Source organism: Mercurialis annua, linkage group LG2, assembly GCF_937616625.2.
Source record: "Mercurialis annua linkage group LG2, ddMerAnnu1.2, whole genome shotgun sequence".
Classification (NCBI taxonomy): domain Eukaryota; kingdom Viridiplantae; phylum Streptophyta; class Magnoliopsida; order Malpighiales; family Euphorbiaceae; genus Mercurialis; species Mercurialis annua.
In genome coordinates this window covers 49,775,488-49,797,006 of record NC_065571.1, presented here as the reverse complement: position 1 = coordinate 49,797,006, position 21,519 = coordinate 49,775,488, and the positions used below count along the sequence as shown (strand labels likewise).

Below are 21,519 nucleotides of genomic sequence, written 5' to 3'. Positions count from 1 at the left end.
GTCTATATGCGCCCTTGCCAGTAGCTTCTTCTATAATATAGGGGCCTTCCCAATTAGCCTGCATTTTCTTCACTCCTGCGTTTCCTCTGCCAACTTCCGCGTTTCGTAAGACCAGGTCGCCTCTTTGAAATTCTCTAAAATTCATTCTTTTGTTATGGTATCTTGCAGCTTGCTTCTTGTATGTAGCGGCTCGGGCTGCCGCTTCATCCCTTCTTTCCTCTAGTAGGTCTAGACATAGCCTTGTTCTAGCCTCGTTAGTTTCTTCTTCTAGATAGTTTACTCTGATGCTGGGTATTCCAATTTCTACTGGAATTATTGCTTCAGTACCGTAGGCGAGCCTGAAAGGTGTTTCGCCAGTTCCTTTTCTAGGAGTTGTTCTGTATGCCCATAGGACGCTGTATAATTCTTCTGCCCAGTTCTCCTTATACTGAGAAAGTCTCTTTTTTATTCCTTGTGCTATGGTTCGGTTGGTGACTTCTGTCATTCCGTTTGTCTGAGGGTGCGCCACCGAAGTAAATTTCAAATTGATCATTAGTCCTTTGCAAAATGCCTTGAACCGCTTGCAATTGAATTGTTTGCCGTTGTCTGCTATTACAGTGTGGGGTATGCCGAATCGGCATATTACTTCGTTCTTGAAGAATTCCTCTACTTTGGCTGCGGTGATGGTTGCGACAGGCGCTACCTCTACCCATTTTGTGAAGTGCTCTATTGCGACGATTAGGAATTTCACTTGATGTTTTCCCGTTTCGAACGGTCCAACTATGTCAATCCCCCAAGTGGCGAACGGCCATGGGCTTTCCATTGATCCTTGAGGCACTGCTGGTACACGACTGATGTTGTCGTGTCTTTGGCATTTATCACATTTCTTGACTAATGCTTTTGCGTCTTCTTTGATGGTCGGCCAGTAGTATCCCTGGAGTATTGTTTTTCTTGCTATGGTGACTGCTCCTTCGTGCGCGCCGCATATTCCTTCGTGGATTTCCTTTAAGATGGATTCTCCTGTCTGAGGCGAGACGCACCTAGACCATGGATGAGTTAATGAGGTTCGGTAAAGAACTCCGTTGTGAAAAGAGTAGTTGGCAGATTTTCTGATGGTGCGAATGGATTCGACTTTGTCTGTTGGTAACTCGCCGCAGTCTAGATATTTGATCAGTGGAGTCATCCAGGAGTCGGCCTCCTCGATTGCCATGACTTCTGTTTTTCTGGTGCTTGGCGATTCGAGAATTTCCTTTAACTGCATTTTAGCGAATAGATCTCCGAGTTCTGACGCTGATTTGGCGATGGCGTCGGCTTCGGTGTTTTCCTCTCTCGGGATTTGAATGATTTCCCATTGTCCTCCTTGTGCTTCCAGCTGTTGGAGCTGTGTTTTGACTTGACTCAGGTATTCGATCATCCCTGTTTCTTTGGCTTGATATTCTCCCTTGACCTGATTTACCACCAGCTGGGAGTCGCTATAGATTTTTAGGATTTCCGTTCTTATTTCTAATGCGAGGCCGAGGCCTGCGATTAGGGCTTCATACTCAGCTACATTGTTGCTGGCGGCGAATTGGATGTTTACTCCATATTCGATTCTGATTTTTTCGGGTCCTCTGAGGATGGCTCCTGCTCCAGCTCCTTTTTCATTCGACGCTCCATCTACGTGGAGTTCCCATACCAAGGCTGGTTTGGGTTGGCCAGTCTCGGTTGGAGTTATTTCTGCTACGAAGTCCGCCAAAGCTTGTGCTTTTAGAGTCGGACGAGGTTCGTATCTTATGTCGTGTTCGCTGAGTTGGATGGACCAGTGGACTAATCTTCCGGAAGTTTCTGGTCGTTGGATCGCCTTTCGCAATGGTTGATTTGTTCTTACCACAACGTTGTGACTTTGGAAGTAGTATCTCAGCTTTTTAGCCGTGGTCAATACGGCAAGTGCCATTTTTTCGATCTCGGGGTATCGTGTCTCCGCGCCCTTCAGGACTCGACTAATGTAGTAGATTGGCTTCATCTCGTTATCTTCTTCCCTTACCAGCACCGTCCCGATGGTCTCGTGCGTGGTGCTGATGTATAGGTATAGTGTCTCCCCTTTCAGCGGTCTGCTTAGCAATGGAGGGGTGACAAGGAACTTCTTTATTTCTTCAAAAGCGTTCTCGCAGTCTTCATTCCATTCAAATTTTTGTGTTCCTTTGAGGGCTTTGAAGAAAGGCAAGCATCTTTTTGCTGAGCAAGACATGAATCTACCGAGTGCTGTGATTCGCCCGTTGAGTTTTTGAACTTCATTTATGCTTTTTGGTGCCTTCATGTCCATGATTGCCTTGATCTTTTCGGGGTTCGCCTCTATTCCTCTTTGAGATATCATAAATCCCAAGAATTTCCCGCCTTGTACGCCGAACGTGCATTTGTCAGGGTTCAGCTTCATTCCAAACTTATTCAGTATGTTGAATGTTTCTTCAAGATCTTTTGCATGGGTTTCTTCCTTCTCGCTCTTGATGATCAGGTCGTCTACATACACCTGGACTCGTTTTCCTATCTCGTCTTTGAACATGAAATTCATAAGTCTTTGGTATGTTGCTCCAGCATTTTTCAAGCCGAAAGGCATTGCCGTGTAGCAGTAAGTTCCTCCCTCCGTGATGAATGAAGTCTTTTCCTGGTCTTGCTCCTTCATCTGAATTTGGTGGTAGCCTTGAGCTGCGTCGGCTAGGCTATACATCGCGTGTCCAGCAGTAGAGTCCACGAGTTGATCGATATCTGGGAGAGGGTAGCTATCTTTAGGGCACGCTTTGTTTAGATCGGTGTAATCCACACACATTCTATTTTTTCCGTTGGCTTTCTTTACGATAACTACGTTAGCTACCCATTCGGGGTAGTGGACTTCTCGTATGAATCCTGCTTTCTCCAGTTTTTCTACTTCTTCAGCGATTATTTTCTGTTTTTCTTCCGAGAACTTCCTTTTCTTTTGCTTCACTGGGTTCGCCGCTTCTGCTACATTTAGATCATGAGTAATGACTTGGGGGTCTATTCCGACTATTTCTGATGCGTTAGCAGCGAAGGTTTTGACGTTGTTTTTCAGCATGGCCGTGATTTCGCTTTCGATCTTTGGGTTCATGTTTGCGCCGAGATTTACTCTTTTCTCCTTGTCGAGTTGGAGTTTCTTTGTTTCGCCTTCTGGTGCTGTTTCTTTTTCTTCGATGTCGTGATTAAGGATTTCTTCTATTGCCATTGCTTCGCCTGATTCTTTTATTGCTTGCTCGTAGCACTTTTTCGCCTCGGCTCGGTTTCCTTGTATCGTGATAATTCCTTGTTTCGTCGGTATCTTCATGGTTAGTGCCTTTATGCTTGTCACGGCAGCTGAGTCGTGGAGGAATGGTCTCCCCAGTATTGCGTTGTATGGCAGGTCGATTTCTACGACGCTAAACCGTGTAGGTAATTCCTCGCTTTTCCTTGTCCTTCCTAGCTTGACGTCGAGGGTAATTGTTCCGTTGGGCTTAATTGGCAAGCCCCCAAATCCTACCACAGGCGTGGCATTTCTTTTTAGTTCCGCTAGGTCTCCTCCTAGGCTTTCGTAGGCCTTTCTTGTTATTAGGTTTATTGCGCTTCCTTCATCGATCAGGATTCTCTCAACGTTCCAGTGTTCGATGATCATGGCCACTACCAGAGCTTCGTTGTGCTCTTCAGCTATTCTCCCGAAGTCCTCCCCGTCAAAAGTTACTGGAGGAGGAGTTGAGAGTTCTGTTGCTTTTCGTTTTCTCTGTGACGTTTGATCCTTCAGGTTTACTCTTTCAGAAGTCATCTTCTTCAATGAGATTTGTTTTTGAGTTCAGAAAAGCTCCTTCTTTTGAAGTTTAGTTAAGCTTTTCCCACAGACGGCGCCAATTGATGGAGTCTGCCTTCTGAACCGGTGAGTGAACCTGCAAAACAGGGTAGAAGCTAACCGGACGGTGGTTGTCCGATTAACTCTCCGATGCTAAAGTCAGTCTAGAGCTTTGAGCAGCGTTTTGAGTATATGAATGTAATTGTGATTCTAGGCATACCTCGTGCTCCTTTTATAGTAGTCGAATATACCTAGTAGAGTTGTATTAGGCAGGTGAATCCTACTTTGTAGGGATTCGGCCGTATCGTAGAGATTCTCCTGATTTGTCGGGATCTACCGTAATCTGATAAGAGTCCTATTTAGGAACGTCTTCCTAAATAGTCTTATCTTCCTAAAGTAGAGTTTATCCTTCCATATGTAGTATTTGTGTCCAAATAGGACAAGATTTCCATATTTAGTCGTTTACCCGAATCCCGGGCCTGACGCGCTCTTGGCGGATCATGTGGGATTCGGTCTTTATTAGCGTGTTACCGAATCTTAGAGATTCGGCATCTCCTTCGTACCTTTTCGGTCTTCAGGGGGAGTCCGGTGTCACCTGAGAGTAGATCTCCTGCAACTCGGCTCCATTGTACTTACAGTAGGATTCGGTATCCATCAAGTATCTTTATGTTTTATATATATTTATAAAAAAATAGCAAATAATAGCTAAATACTTACTAAAAAAAAATTATTGAACAAAGAATTCGAGCTATTTGCGTATCCTCCAGCATGTGTGTATGGAATTAGTGGGATACGCGTAATAGCCGTATATTCTTGACTCAACCAGCCACTAGTTTGATTTTGCCTTACATACATTCTTTCATTTTTAATAATGGACCTTTCTAATCACATTTTAATTATATATAAATATAAAAATATAAGCATAACAAAAATTTAATAATATTAAAATTACATTTAAATATGTTTAAATGGATTAGCTAGTATACTTGTTTAGACATAAAATTAATTGTATTGTAAAAATTGATCCAATTAATAATATAAAATATTATACTATTAAATATAAACTTGTTTAACTTCATGCTGTTGAGTCGTATTTTTAACAGTATCGGGAGTTTATATATACTACATTTTTCAATATTTTCTATTTTTTATAAGCTTATCAAAAGATTTTTGTATTTTTAAGTTTTTATTTATTTTCTAATGAATTTCTAAACTTTTTTTTTATTCATAAAAAAAAAAAGTTTAGAAATTCATTAGATCTCTTTGCTATTTTTTTAAGACGGAGATTATGTGTGTATTAAGTCGTCGTCGTTGAGTGGTTAAAAAAATTCATGTCAATAGTGAACCCTATATTTTTAAGTTTTTATTTGTTTGATCTTTTATTTAAGCATAGGCTCTTATACTTACATATTTTGATTTATATGTTATCTTTTTAAGTTTGTTGATGTGATTTATTTTATCAATCCGTCAAATTAGATGGAGTTTTAAACTTTATTTCACGCGCATTTCACAGTGAGTGTAGTGCACGCTCATTGTTTGTCCAAAAAACGACCTAAAAATTCAAAATAAATTGAGTATAGGGACATGACAAAAGCAAAAATTTGAAAAAGGATTAGATAAGTAAAATTTAGAAATACAGAGATCTAAAAATGAGTTTGGCCTATTTTTATATGGATTGTAGTCTGAATACATAGTTTGACCTCTGAACTTGTAACCTTTTACCCATCTAACTTCTAAATTTAACGTCTCATCTATCGAATCTTTAAACTTGTTAAATAATTTGATTTGATCCCTGAAATTGATGAATACGTAAACATTGAACCCTTCCATATATAATTTTTTCTAAAATATTTCAAGTGACAGGTGGACACGAAAAGGTTCAACATTTACATATTTATCGAATTCAGGGGTTTAATTGGCTTATTTAACGAATTCAGAAATTCGATAGATGAGACGTTAAATTTAGGAGTTAGATGGGTAAAAAGGTATAAATTCAGGGGTTAAACTATAAGCCGTATATGCGAGTCTTATAGATGTCGTGCATGGATTGCATTTGAATACTTCCTTTAGTTTTGAGTGCACGACTTCTACGTACCATTGACTAAAACCTTTTTCTTTTTCTTCTGTTAAACAAAGACTAATTACTTTGTTGTTCCCACCATGTTTAGATTAATTAATTAGTTAATCTCTTATTAAATAATGAGAAAATAACTTTGAAGATTCTGAGGTGTATTATAATTAATATTTTAGTACTTTTTATTTTAAAAGTCTATTTAATGGTCCTTTAATTTTAATTCCGTTAACTATCCGACCCTTCTGTTAATTTTAATATTTATTAAACGATTTGATATCTCAATTTTAATTTCGTGAACGGTTTAGTCTCTCATTTTTAATTTTATTAAACAATTTGATAACTCATTTTTAAATGATTAGTCCCTCTAATTAACGGAAGGATCTTTCAGTTAACAGAAATAAAACTGAAAAATTATTAAGTAAATTTTTAAAATAAAAAAATTAAATTTTTAATTATGGTATACTTCAGAAATGTCAATGTAATTTGCTCTTAAATAATCTACTAAGTATTCGTCAAAAAATAATCTACTAAGTATATTCTTAATTTCCATAAGTCAGCTTCACGGGCTTATTAGAGTTAGTGTTCAGCTATCTCTACTCAAAAGAATATTTTAATATTCAAATTCGATTATTTATTTTAAATAAAATTAAAACACCAAATTTGAGTGTTTGATTACTTTCTTCTTATCCAGATAAGGTTTGGAAAAGAAATAGAAGTATTATCTTCAAGTTTTGTTTCTCTTTTGAGCAGTGCTACTTGTCAAAATTAATATTTGTAAAAAACATTATATTATCAGATTATAAAAAAGATTTAAGTATCAATTTGCCCCCTCAACTTATAAACAATGGCAATTAACACATAAATTAATTTTGTGGGCAAATTAGTCATGAACTTGTATATTATGGTAAACTAGCCCCAATTTGACAATTTGCTCCCTAAACTTGTAAGTTATTTGTCTCTCAATTGCCAATTTACCCCATCAAATTTTAAGCTATTTTTTCAAAATGGAACTAATTGGCCATAATCAGGAAATTCATGACTAATTTGCCTTTAAAATTAATTTATATATTAATTGTCCGTTGCTTACAAGTTGAGGGGCAAATTGTTACTTAAGTCGATTATAAAAATATGACTAACTTCAGTCTTGATAGACTTCAATCTTTTTCCCTGATTAATTAGTAAAATATTTTTCTGCATTTCATTACTAGGCTTAGGTATCACAAAACTTATTCAAATATAAAAAGCCTAATAACGTACGCAAGAACACTAACCCTTTTTTAATTTATACGATCCAATATTTTAAAAATATCAATTTTTATCTAATTTCAATAAGTAAAGTTCAATAGCAATCAAGTGAGCATATTATTAGGAAAAAATATATTTTCAATTAATAGATATTTATCAAAATTAGACTATAATTGACAAAACAGGTTTGATCTTGAAAAAAATCAAAAAAGTTTTGTTTTTTCAAAGAAAATTGAATAGTCGACTATAACCGAGACATACTATGACTAATTAGCATTTTAAAAAAATGACCATCATTTGAAAATATATTTTTTTAATAATTAAACCAATATAAAATGATAAAATGCTACAAACATTGCATGATGTGATATTGGAACCTCAAAAAAAAAATGTAAGAATAATTAATTTTTAAAAACTACTATAAAATTATATTTATGAGATTACTAAATTTTTTGGGCTACTAATAGTGAAAATTTGCATGTCATTTCAGGAAACATTTGCACCCTGTAAAAATTTGCATGTCATTTAAAAATCGGACCTGATCGGCCGGTCGGATCGTTAAAACCACGAACTGGTAAGTGGTCCGATATAAACCTGTAAAAAATCGAATCTTTTGGTTCAACCGGGTTGGACCGGTAAAAAACGGATGTTGGACCAGTAAAAAACGGATGTTGAACCGGATTAAACTGGTAAAAAAACCAGTTAACCAGAATTTTTTAAATTTTTTAAATTTATTAAACCGGTTGAACCGAAAACTGGTGGCCGAACCGGTAAGGCCACCGGTTTGGTTTTTAAAACACTGATTAAATGGTTTGAACTTTAAATGACAAAAAGTTCAAAATGATTAGATTTTATATCCAATAACTTTAATAACGACCACTAAACTCTAAATACTCATGTTATTGGATAATTGATTTTTAGAATTATCAAACTATTATTTTAGATTATTCTAATGACTAGATTTAATTATTTTATTTAAGTAAGTGTAAATTTTTTATATTATTAGTTTTTATTTTATTCGGTCCTTAATAAATATTTTATATTTAAATAGTTTTTTAACTATTTATTTTGTATACATATAGTATTTATGTGGATAAAATTATAAAAAATACCATCAGTTTAGTTGGCATGAAATGGCAGTATTTTATACTTAAACGACTGGATATATACAGTAAATAGTTAAAAAACTATTTAAGTGTAAATATTTATTACGGATCAAGTGAAATAAAAATTAATAGTATAATGACTTTAAGATGAATGTAGCTAACCAAAAATGCAGATAGGCCAATAGTTTTTTAGTTATTTAGTCAGTTAGTCATCGATTTTTGATCACTTTTGCTATTTTATGTAAATATGACAAGTTTTTAGGTAAAAATTATCAAAATTCAATTATAGGTATGAATTTTGACATAAAAATGTATTTTCACGTTTGTATTTTCTGCTTCAAAATTTTCTCTTGAAATAACATTAAAATTTAATTCTAAAATAAAATAAATTAAAATTTGAACACAAATAAAATAATAAAATAAGGTGATATTTAATAATTTCAAAAATCAAATAGTTCATATTAATTCATTATAAATAAATACATTAGTCGTAAGGTTGGCAAAAAAACTTGTCAAACCGCAAAACCGAACCGAAACCGTAAAACAGAACCGGAAAATATAGTTAACCGGTCCAAGAGTTTAGGTTTAGGTTTTGATTTTTGATTTTTATGGTTAATGGTTTAGGTTTAGGTTTTGGAATTTTAAAAACCACGGTTAACCGGTTTATAAATAATATATATTTTTATAAATTATATATATATATACATACATATGTTTTTAATTATTCAAATAAAATATCTTTTATAATCTACACATATAAAAATTCTAACAAAAAAAAATTTAAAAAATAGTTTATTTATCAATATATTTTTATTTTAGGAGTATATATATATATAAAGAACTTTATTTTTCTTAATAAAATATTTATATACCTAAGTGAAATAGGAATAAATAACATTTATATTTTAATAATTAAATAGAATGAAAATTAAAGTTTAATTATTAGACTATATTTTAAAAAATTCTTTTTTATATCTAATTTTTTAATGGTTACATGGTTAAAAACCGCAAAACCGAAAAACTGAACCGTTTTAAATGGTTAATCGATTTAATGGTTAACCGTTTAAAATTTCAGGTTTAGATTTTTAATTTTAAAAACCGAACTACTATAAACCGATTTACATATTACCATCGTGGCCCGGTTGCCACCCCTAATTAGTCGTATTGCACATAATATATGTTGTAGGGGTAACCATCCAACCAAATGTTAGGTATAGAAAGTTTTGAGTAGAAAATAGTCCTCAAAATAAAGGAAACTTACTAACTTATTCTAAAAATACAAAAGTATGCAACAATTAATATTATTAAATTTGGAACTTTTAAAGAAATTAAGATCAGAAATGAGTTAAAGAAAGACTTAGGAGACTTTAGGTGTATTTATATAAAAAAAACAAAAGTAGACTTGACAATTATTTTTGTTGTTGCATCACACGAAAAGATATAACAACTTAGAAGTTAAAAGCATTGTATTAAGAATCAAACCGAACCGATTGGTGATCAGCCAATTCGACTGCAAATAAAAAATCATTTTGTTTGATATTTTCTAAATCAAAATCTCGGTTCAATCTCTTTATACAAAAAAAAAAGCGATAAAAATTAAACTAGTTAAACCATAAAAAACGACCAGTCCTGGCTTGTAGGACTTGATTTGTCTTGTTTTGTGGTTTGTTTGAGCTTAATATAATCTCGGGTTTATACCAAAAAAAAAAACGACCAGTTTTTTATTTAGTAGTTAGAGTATGATTGTGTACATACTAAATTTTATCATATTAATAATTTTAAATTTTATTCGGCAGGTTCAATTAGTTGTTCAGTCAGTTAAACCATAAATTATTGGCCGCACTACCAAAATTTTCCGCATTTTTGAGGATCATATCACCGGGAAAGAATTTTTTCGATGTATTTGTTTCCGTCTAGTTATATTCCGGATGGGATGATGTCATAATTTTTGTAAATACACTGCTTATAAGAAGACCCTTACATCACACAACTGATGTCATAAGGCTGACCTCACAATATTTTTGTCATACCCAATTCCAAAATCTTAGTCATTAATCTAAAATTTTTCTAAATCACATGGATTTTTCTAACAACTTTTCACTCATTAATCTAAAATTGACTTGTCTTTTCTAATGAGAATTACACTTAATAGAATAGAAAGCAGCCACTAAATTTCTTGGTCATACAATAAATAGAATTGAACTCAATTTTTTTTTTGTTGTATTATAAATATAGCTTTAGTTTTCTAAGAACACCCTTCATAGCAAGCTATCAAACACAAGGTAATTAAAGCATACTTAATAATCATTTTTCCTTATATTTAATTTTTTTTTATCACTGTATAATGATATCGATGATGTGATTATTAATTTACGATCAGATGGAAATTCTTCGAGATGAATTGGAACGTATTCGGAAAGAAAACGAAGGGCTGAGATTAATGGTTGAAGTTATGAGCAGCAAGTTGAACCTTCTTCAGCAAGAAAACAAAATAAATTCTTCATTTTTCATCTCTGACTGCAATAAAAGATCAAGAACTGAGAGTGTTATTCCTATTTCCAAACCATCACAAATCTTTGTTAGAACTGACTCAAAAGACCACAGCCTTGTAAGTATTTTTAGTTCATTTTTGCTCTAAAAATTAATCGTGATGTTTCAGCAAGTGATATATAACTTTAGTGCACATAAAATTTGAGGAATTTGCGTTTTTCTGTTTGGAAAACGTTTCCGTTTTTGAAATTCTCAGAATAGGAAATATTTCAAGGCCGTTTCTATAAATAATAAAATTAAATATCTGTTTCCTACGAATTTCTTTTAAAAGTTATCAACAAAAGAATCTAATTAGTTACTCAAAAACCTTATTATGCATCTTTTTAGTTACTAAAAAAATCTTATTATGCATCTTCTTCTTAAAAACACAACTCATAGGAGTATTTTTTTTTATTATTAATCATCATGAATTTAAATTTTAATTATATTCAAATATTAATTTTGTTAATGATCATGAATACATAGTAATTTATGTGCATGAAAAATTAGTATTTTATTAAAAAAATTGATATATCTAAAATATTCTAATTTTTAATATTTATAATATATCTCTGTATTTTTATTATGTACACATTTTCGTTTCTTATATTTACGAAAGAAGTTGTTTTGCTGTTTCTGTTTCTATTTTCATGCAATATAGTTGTATATATGAGATTTGTTTTTTTAATTTTGTTGCAGATAGTGAGAGATGGATATCAATGGAGAAAGTATGGACAGAAGGTTACTAAAGATAATCCATCACCCAGAGCTTACTTTAGGTGCTCCATGGCTCCTACTTGTCCTGTCAAAAAGAAGGTATAATATATAGTCTTAAATGAAAATAAAATAATGAATTATAACGTGTTTTACAATTCCACCGCATATTTTTAGTTTTTGCTGTTCAATATACGAATTTCTATTTTTCTTACAATTCGAATCACCAATTGAGCATTCGATCAGTTCGATGCTGATGTGAAATGCCGAAATCCAAAAATAAAGGATGTGATAAGATGAGTTCTGATCAAATTTTCAATTGGTAATTTGAATATAAAAAAGATAAAAGTTCGTGTTTCTAATTACAAAAGTTAAAATGTATGTCGAAATTGCAAAATATGTTGTAGTTCATAATTTTATTTGCATTTAACTATCACTTGTTATTTATTTATTTTTGTCATTTCTAGTTTCAAGATTCATAGTTTTGTTGTGGTTTTGATTAGGTACAAAGATGTGTAGAAGACAAGTCAATAGTAATTGCAACTTATGAGGGTGAACACAATCATGATCCTTGTAACTCTTCACCTAGATACTCTTTACATTCTCCTGATACTCCATCAAGAGATTCCATGAATTCTTCTCCGGCGGCCGCCGCTACTTCTTTTGAACCGGCCGCCGCAGCCGTGGGCCTTGATCTGACTCTCTCAACTCCTATTCATTGTCAAAGTTTTAGAGAAAGCAAAAATTGGAATAGTAGTAGCAAGTTGGAAGAGTATATAGCATCACTCACTAAAGATCCCAACTTTACTGTCAATTTGGCTGCTGCTGTTGCTACCTCTATCAGTAGCCAATTATCAACCCATAGCTGCTTTATTTAATTAGGATTCAACTTTATTGATAAATATATATCATCAATTGGCTTCTCTTTGCCCCAAATGCTGCATTTAGGGGTGTGCAATTACCAAACCAAACAGACAAATTCGGTTCGGTTTAAAATTGTAAAAAAAAATGCAATTTTTCGATTCAGTCCAATATCAGTACAAATCAAGCCGAACCAAAAAAATCAACCTAACCGCCTGGTTCAATTCTATTGTGGTACGATTTGGTTCAACTCAATGCTAGCTGCAGCAATGTGTTGCTTATGCGTCAAGCTACCGTAATCATACATTTATCAGTTCAGTAGCCAGATATATAGAACTAATAACCTATTGAGAAACTCACTATTTGTTAAAAACAAGTTACACTGTTCATACTTGTACAAGCGGGCTACAAGTAAACATCTACGTCACTATAACTACAAATATACAGAATTCTTAAAAAAATTAGCCAAAAATGGACCTACTGCTTCTGCTGCATAACTTACAGAGAACCAAGTATGTATTTTTACAGAAAATTCCAGATATACCTTGCAAGTAGCTTGTTGAATGGGACTTGGTGCCGTGATCTCTGCTCCAAAAGCATCATACATGTAACCTATGGCGTTAACAAGTTATAAATTCACCGAAACAACAATAGAAAGCAAAAGGTAAAGAGGTATAAGTAGGCATACTGCTTAAGATGAGCATTTCTCGTTATTATACGCATTTTAACGTCCTTCACGATCTATTCTTGCTGCAAGACGAATGCCTTTTCCTGTTCCCTTGCATCTTTAAGGCTGCACCTGGTTGTTTTGTTGCGTCTTGAACCATTTGATAACTGAAAGTGATTATTTACATGAGTACCACTTCTGTTTTTGATTGGTAGACTAAAGTTAATAAAGATAATAACACTTGATTATCTGAAAATCCCACTCTTCATTGGCGTTCTCATCAAGGTTTCAGAGTCCTTTTTGGAAGGTTCCATCTTCGACTTTTCGATTTCTGCTTCCTTCGCTGCCCTTTTCCTATCCAATTCCATCTGCTTGCAATTTTCGTCGTGTGCTCGGATTAACATCTTCACAAAATTCAGAAGAGTAGAAACAACTGTATAGTAAAGAAACAGAAGTAGTACATTAACAGATTTGGAAACTCGCACCGAGGAATAAAAATTACCGATATAGACATCACAATATATATTATTTTGGCGTCCACATTGTAAAAAATATTATATTAGTAAGAAAAAGTGGGATACACCTTATTTTCATTTTTTTAGGGCAATGTCTTATAAATTCACTAACTATACACGTTTTTATGATGTCTACAAAGAAGACAGCCAGGATTCCAGTCCATGATTAAGCTAGCACACATTTGTTTGGAAAACAAAACACGTAAAAATTCTTCCAAAATCCTTTCATATTATTCTGTTGTAATAGAGTAACTGATATCTAAAATGTGTAAAATACCTTGTTCAAACGGACAACGTGCAGGATCTTCTCCAAAGTAAAGGGCCAAAGCATCTGCATTTCTACCCTGAAAACATCCATATTTAGATATGAGTCTACTATTGACTGTATTGTAAAAATGTTACAAGCCCGTGCACCTTCAGAAATAATAAAAAAAAAGGCAGGGGAAAGGAGGAGGCAATGTGTACCACAGTGGAATAGAGAGAAGCCAAACACCTTACTTCACTTTCAGCGGAACTAAGGAATGCCTTTAGGATCTGAGCCGAACCAAAAGAGAAAACGAAAATGATCAGCAATTTTATGCAGTTCACAGAAGTTTGAAGCAATTATTAGGCCTGAGATTTCAGAGCATTTTAATAAAAATTCTATACACTGCAAGACTATTTAAATTACAAAACGAGACTGTCAAGACTATAAAAAAATACTCGATCTCGGAGTTTCAAATATAGGTGAAGTTTCAAAATTGGTCCTTCTGATGTCAGACCAACCCTTTAACCTACCCTACGGAGAGAGACTGGGTATTCAAGAATGCAGAATCTACAAAAAGCAACTCTCCTTAAAAAATGTATTAGGCCTTCAAGCATCCATTTATCTACAGGAGTTACCTAAGAATACACTCTTGAGACCCTAAGTAGCACGGAAACGGAAACGGGAAACGGAAACGATACGAAACGGACACGGGGAAACGAAAGTTTTTCAAAATGAAGGACACGAAACGTGGGGGAAACGTGTAAATAACAAAAATTTAGGGATATATTTATAAAAATATTATTTAAATATTTATGATAATTAACAAAATAATTCAATTTAATGTACTAAATATTTAAAATTTTATAAATATATAAAAAATATAATACAATTCAACACAAATAAGTATATTTGTTGTATTGTGGGCAATGCGAATATAAAATTTATGGGTAACTAGTTAGATTTTTTTATTTGTGGGTAATAATTTTAAATTTTTTACAAATTTTAATTTTTATTATTTACAGAAACGGCCCGAAACGTTTCGTACGGGTGTCCAAGAGTTTCCGGTTCTCGAAACGTTTCCGAAACGGGAAACGCAACTTTATCGAAGTTTCCGTGCTTCTTAGTTGAGACCTGATCCTCAGATAAAAATTCAGCAGCTGTTATTGCAGACATACCTTGCAAAAGTATTCAGACACGGGACCATCATTCTCCGTGGCAGCTAATTCCTGCAAAACCTTTTCCAGCCCTTTGCTAATGGCTTGCATTTCTTCAGCCAAATATTTCAATTGTATCTACATAGATATTACTAATTTGGTTAATGATTGTTGTAATCTACAGACTAGCGTTTTCATAATACAAATGGGAAAAATGAAGAGTACTTTTGTCGCAGCCTCCAAACTTTGGAGATCTTTCTTAAAATCCAGAAGCTCTGGAAGCTTTTCTGCAAGAACCTACAACTCAAAAAACCAGATTATTACATATCTACGGAGCTAAGAAGCTCAAAGTCTTATATTCTGCAATTAGCAAATACATTGCACTCAGTAAAGTAGGTTAGCGTTCTACCTTACAAAGATAATGCATGAGAGTCATCTTGTTATTTATAGCTCGTGTATCTGTGAGTTTGAGGAGACTATCCAATCGAAATCCAACAGCAGAACCTAAAAGAATGTGATTATGAATAGTTAATGCCAGTATATTAGGAGAGAATAAGTGACAGATCACTCTGGTTTTTATGTGACAAATAACTATTACGAAACCAACCGAGTTGCAACTACCTCTTGCTGTTCCATGGTTCAAAGCGTTACCCAGGGAGAGAATAGCCTGCATGACCCTTTTCAACTTGAGTGAGCTCCTGACCTGATGAACAACATTATTAAAATTGGGGCAACAAATGAAAATTATAGAAAACATCTTTTTCTGGAAAAAGCTAGGAAGTTAAAAGACCAGGCTTGCCTCTTCAGCAGCTGAATTAACAATATGTAAGTTCTTTCGTAGATCAGAGACCTGAAGGTGCAAAACAGCTCAAAAATTAATATCCATAAAGTATGTCAGAAGACCACCACAATCAAGTAAAACGTCCTCCAACCTGATGATGGAATTGTAATTTGAATGAAAAAACTCTTAGCTTCGACTCTACCCGCGGTACTTTCATCAATTCTAAGAAAAACTGCAATAAAAGTGCATCAGTCATTTAATTGGAGTAGTAACTAAAGCATGGTAAATACAGTAAAAAAATGAGAAAATTCAATACTCTACAAACCTGTTCGCACTTCCCCAAATTTTCCTTATCTCCACTATAACCCTGAACATTATTATCCCAGAAAAGGTTACCTAGTTGTTACTCAGGAACATAAGAAGAATAAAATATATTTATAAAACTAATCATATTACTTCTTATTATAAGCTAGAAATGAATAAGTGGCTGTAGCATAATAAAATTCTTATCAATTAATGAGGTGGTGAAGTATATGTCGAACAATAAATTAAAATCGTGGAAAACATTCTCATACCTTAAGCAATTCCATCTCTTCTTTAGTTGGACAGAACTTTATAAGATTATCAACCTGATCAACATCTAGAACTGAATCATCCATGGCAAGAATTGCACCCTGTAAGACATCAGCAGTGGAAAGAATGCCAAAGAGTCGATAAATAAATGATGGTAAGAATTTCTGCACTGAAATAATACTGCAGGAATATAAAATTCTTAATAAACAGCACTATCACAAACATTTAACAAGTCTTGCATGCAATTGCATAACCTTTTTTAAATGAAATAATAATGAGATTGTATCTAGAAGATTAGAAACATCAACTATTGGTTAAAGCTACATTTTTTAACATGTTTAAAGAAGTATTTACATGAAACAGAGCTGCAACAATGTTCAGCATACCATTAGGTCTGACAGAGGAATTTTAACCTTCGAAAGCATGATCTCACAGTTATATGCACGTCTGAGCTCAATCTGTGGAATTAATTACATAAATTATGAATACGAAGTAAAAGGTAGTTATTTGAAAAATTATTAAGTATGCAACCACTCCGTACAAATGATGGAAAAACTGCAACTTATGCTATTAAATTAAATTGATGATAAGCTTCAATCCATAAATACACTAATTACCAGATGCACTCTATCAGATTTAGGCCCCAACAAGCGGCGAGATGATTTTTCCCCATTGCTTCCAGGACCAGTACTTGGAGCAGCTGCTGAGAACAGACTCTCAAGTTCTGATAAGTCGAATTCTGGAGCCCTGCCACAGGGAAAACAAAGAGAGAATATATCAAGCAATACCTAAAGAGTAATATTAGCCGAACATGTTTCTTTAACAAACAGAGTATCAAAATAATGACACTGACTTGGAAGCTTCATCAGATTTTTGTGTCTCAGCCCATAGACTTCCCTGCATAGCTCTTGTTAATTTTAACCAGTGATAGGGCTTCAAGTTGGCTTTTTTAGGTTGAGCCTGACTTCTTGGAGTTAGACGTGATATACCCCGTCCCTTTGCACTGAATAGAGCACTAGAAGGCGGTCCAGGAACCGGAGGCACATTTCCATTTCCAACTCCAATATGAGATGGTAGAGGGGGACAACAGGGTTTTGATAACCCTTTGCCAAAAGGAGCAGGTGGCGGTGGCACAGGAGGGATTTTTGCAGAATCATTAGATGAGAAATCTGTACGAGCAGATCTAGGTGTCAGGGATGGTGGTACTGCAGTAATACTAGCAGCAGAACCGGGAGGAGGGGGTGGTGATGGCACAGAAGTAACACTAACAGGCCCCAATGAAGACTGAGAAGATAGAGGAGGCGGAGGAGGTGGTGGAGGAGGTCCGGGTATAATTTTTGAGTTGGTCATGAACTGCTGTGAAGATACTTCAGGGGGAGGTGGCGGAGCAGGATGCTTAACTGTAAAGGATGGAGGTGTTCCATGAAAGGAAATGGGTGAAGAAAGAGGAGGCATTGAGACTGATCTATCAATTGTGGGCAATGATGATCTGACTGGAGAAATAGGGGGTGGAGGAGGAGGGAGAGTTGAAGATGAACTATCAGGTGCAAGAGCCGGAGATGGTCCAGGAGAAGAGGTGAATATTTGAGAGCAAGCGGGCCCAAGTAATGGCTTACTAGTTTCTGAAAACTTCTCAGAACAATGACTAAGATGAGTATATGTTGATTTTGAGGTTTGCTGAGAAGGAGAAGAACTGATAGCAGAGAACCTTTCTGAATTCAATGAAGTAGAAGACGGTGGTAAGGGTGGCGGTGGCGGGGGCGATGGCGATGGTGATGGTGATGGTGCCAGCCCTATACTAGACACATGATGCATAGGTTTCTGGACATTGGTGATAGGAGATGAAATTGCTGAGGGAGATATTGTCACTTGACGCATAATATCTTCACTATTAGCTGCAGCATGATCAATCAACAAAGCAGAAATGCCAAAGGTTGAGGGCGTTCCAAATGGAGAAGAACGTAGAGCCTTTTGTACTCGTGGAGATATGATCTTAGACTGAGGTGGTCGTTGGACAGCAACTTGCAGTTCTTGCAGAGGTTCAACCTTCTCCCTAGTTGAACTTGCATCTGGAGATGAATTGCTCAAGAGACTAATGTTGTTTTTTGATTCCTTTTGAACTTTTTCAATAGTTGACTCTAGCATCATATTGTCCATTTCTGTTCTCAGAGAATTAGTTTCTAAATTCTTTTGATTACCATTGAGTTGTTGAAGAATATTTAGTGTCATATCAGATCCTGGTAGCAAGTCCACACAGTCAAAGAACTCTTGAACTTTAGCAAATGCATCCTCAGAAAGGCCACCTTTTTCCTCCAAACGCACCAAATCAACTGTAGCAAGAGATGAAGTAGAATTCATCTCCGAAAAGAGAGCCTGCGTCCATGGTAAAAAAAATTAGTGGCTCCGGAACAGATTAAATCTGATATAGCAATAAACACACACATCCAATAACAAGGAAGATAACCGGATACCTCTGCTCTGAAGTCCTTTGGAAATTGATCTCTAACATTCCACAACATGTCAATTTCCTCGCGGTTCAGCATCAAAATATTTGATCTTATAAAGGCTGTATTGAACATGACACGGAACATCATCTGTTCCCTTTCCAGATCATTCTCCACATGAACGCACTCCATCACAACATCACCTTGAATATGACAATGAATGTCTATTTTAATTAAATCGGAAACTGCCTGCAGCAATACGTGAAGAATTGAAAAACATAACAATCTCAACAGGAAGTCTTAAAAGTATGAATACCCTCCAAAAGTAACCAGATTGTAATCTATCAGATGCTAATAAGTAAACTAGTAAAGCATTGAGAAACATGTTAGAACTTAGAAGACTAGACAAATGCATTTAGTGAATAAAAAACATTGTGCGCATGAAGTTCTCTACGTGCCCAAGTACATTTTGATCACATTAAACTATATAGCGCAAGATTCACAAAATGCAACAAAAATATTTTTGAGGAGGTATGCAAATCTGGCTTAAACAGATTTTGCGATAAGATGCCATATGCGTCACAAATTAAACCTTAGCATCAAGGGAGAGTTACCCTCGGCTAACAATTATCAAACATAAAGAACAATTCTGAAAAGAAAATCATACAAGTAATTAAGGGAAAAAAAGATCTTTCATGCAGCAAGTTAGACAAACCAAATTTTGAATCAAACACACATCAGCTGCACAAGTATTCAAAGCATCTAAAAAACATAAACATAGCCCGGAGCTACCTGCTTGTAATGTCGAACAAGTTTACTTCTTTTTGGCGTTGAGAAAAGAACTTTGGGAGTCCGATCAGCAACCATTAGAGGATCCTGACCATAAATCCTAAATATTGGACGGCAACCCCCCTCTCCATCCATATTGGGAATAGCTCTAAGAATAACACAGTCCAGGTTAAGTGCCCTATCCAATGGAGGCCACTGGGAGCCCACATTTCGTCTTGATATATACTGCAGGTACCTCAGTTGTGAAGGCAGCGGATTAAGGGGTGACATCAGCTGCAAAAGCTCGCGAGGTGCTTGTTTATAAATCATGTCTAGCGTTTTCTGCTCGCCTGTGAATTGTTTCCTATAAATCAAGAGTGAAGCAAGCATGAATGCTAAAACTGGCCAGCCACCTCGTTCACAATGCATTAAGATCACATTTTGCTTCATGAGTGACAGCCAGCTTTCACTTGATCTAAGAAAATGGTGGATCATCTCCATAGTAAGCAATGGACAACCTTCATAATGACGGGGATAGTCCATCACAGTCATATCATACTCGGATAATACATTCGCGATCATGCTTTGGCGCTCTCCCTCCCGGAAGTTAAACACCATGAAGGAAGAATCCGGTAATTGATCACGAAGTTGACTCACTATGCCTCCAATGTAGACTTTATATTCATCATCTTCCGAAACGTCCGTAGTAAAGCAGCAATCAAAGACTGCATAGCCCAATAAAATACTGTTTATCAGTGATACATACACAAGAACGCAGAGCTAATTACACGAAATAATAGAGAAACTATTTTTACATCAAGATCTAAAGAAAATTTCCCTTCTAACACAAAATACTCAAACTTCAACAGCAACAAATTATGTGAACTACCATTAAATAACTATAACTTATCTTCCTATTACCCATAAGAGTATCATAATAAGTAATTAAAATACATATCTGCATGTCAAACTTTATAAAACTCGGTAAATCATACAAGCTCTCAATGCCTACTCAAAAACGACTTCATTTACCCAGAGATACTACAACTCGTTATAATGCAAATAGACTACAACCCAAAAGCTGTAATATCAACAGCTGTATCAACCAAAGTTTTACCTTAATAGTTGAAACTAATGACATTGACACATTCTTTGCAGACAAAGCTTACCTTGACAATCTAATTAAAACAACAATGCAAGTTAAAATTCAAAACACACTGCAATAATGAAAAGAAAACAATAAGTGCACAAATGCACTACAAATATTCAAATGTATACATACCAAAATCAAATAATCTGATAAACAACAAGAAAGCAAATTCATAAAAGAGAAAACATACCATAAACCCTTTCAGAGATTTCCAAAAGCCCATCAGGTGGTTTCCGGTAGAAGAATTTCTTAAAAAGAGCCATTGCAAAAGAGATCTAAACACAATTACAAATTGCAAATTCTAGCTCATAAACAAAGCTGCATTGAAGGGTTCAAGAAAAGCATAAATTTTGCTGAGAATTTAAGGTACTCATTATGGGAATTGTCATTGTCATTGTCTTCCTTTGCACACTATTGTTCCCTCTTTATCTCAGAAACTTAGCTTTCAATCAACACCTACACCTTCATATACTCACGGAAATAAAAAACAGACAAAAAAATACTAAAATTATTTACGTTACTCTAAATATTTTTTCCGGAAAAAAGATTTGATTTAGGTAGAATTTTTAAGGTTAAGGATCTAATCCGAGGATCTGGGGTTTGTCTGTCTCTTTGTGGGTTTTTTTAATGTCGTTTTCTTGTTTTGTTGCTGTCTGTCTGTTGAAAAAGAATGTCGTTAAGGAGGCAATGCATGATTATGATTTATGATTATTATAACGAATTAACAATTTTGGCAATTTTAATTCCTTTTTTTTTATGTTGGTTAATGCTAATTGTTCTCACGTGTGTGCATCGTGGATGAACATTAAAGTTATATTAATGTTTTAGTTGGAAATTTTTAATGAGATCATCTATATTTTTAGATGTGTTAATGTAAATGAAGTGCTTCAATCAATCTCAAAGTAAA

The 21,519-nt window shown here is 34.7% G+C and overlaps 2 protein-coding genes across 5 annotated transcripts; one reads left to right on the top strand and one right to left on the bottom strand.

Annotated features, from left to right (window-relative positions):
- Positions 1–10,405: 10,405 nt before the first annotated feature.
- Positions 10,406–12,367, top strand: LOC126667980 (probable WRKY transcription factor 40). Its single transcript, XM_050361140.1, has 4 exons — positions 10,406–10,491; positions 10,590–10,817; positions 11,438–11,554; positions 11,956–12,367. The coding sequence occupies exons 2-4, from the start codon at positions 10,590–10,592 to the stop codon at positions 12,328–12,330; spliced, it is 720 nt and encodes a 239-aa protein (XP_050217097.1). The 5' UTR covers positions 10,406–10,491; the 3' UTR covers positions 12,331–12,367.
- A 277-nt stretch (positions 12,368–12,644) lies between these two features.
- On the bottom strand, positions 12,645–21,284 carry LOC126667979 (formin-like protein 18). 4 transcript variants are annotated; one of them, XM_050361137.2, is made up of 19 exons: positions 20,803–21,282; positions 19,487–20,187; positions 18,722–18,943; positions 17,104–18,623; positions 16,868–16,997; positions 16,637–16,708; positions 16,253–16,351; positions 16,003–16,044; positions 15,829–15,909; positions 15,696–15,746; positions 15,518–15,599; positions 15,306–15,400; positions 15,122–15,193; positions 14,918–15,034; positions 13,961–14,029; positions 13,773–13,839; positions 13,243–13,413; positions 13,002–13,147; positions 12,645–12,925 (listed from the first exon to the last, which is right to left on the bottom strand). In XM_050361137.2, the coding sequence occupies exons 1-18, from the start codon at positions 20,873–20,875 to the stop codon at positions 13,101–13,103; spliced, it is 3,711 nt and encodes a 1,236-aa protein (XP_050217094.1). In that variant the 5' UTR covers positions 20,876–21,282; the 3' UTR covers positions 12,645–12,925; positions 13,002–13,100. The 4 variants fall into 4 exon arrangements, with proteins under 4 accessions (XP_050217094.1, XP_050217092.1, XP_050217093.1 ...); XM_050361135.2 differs by having other exon boundaries at positions 15,306–15,599; positions 20,803–21,284; XM_050361136.2 differs by having other exon boundaries at positions 12,645–12,898; positions 15,306–15,599; positions 20,803–21,284.
- Positions 21,285–21,519: the final 235 nt, after the last annotated feature.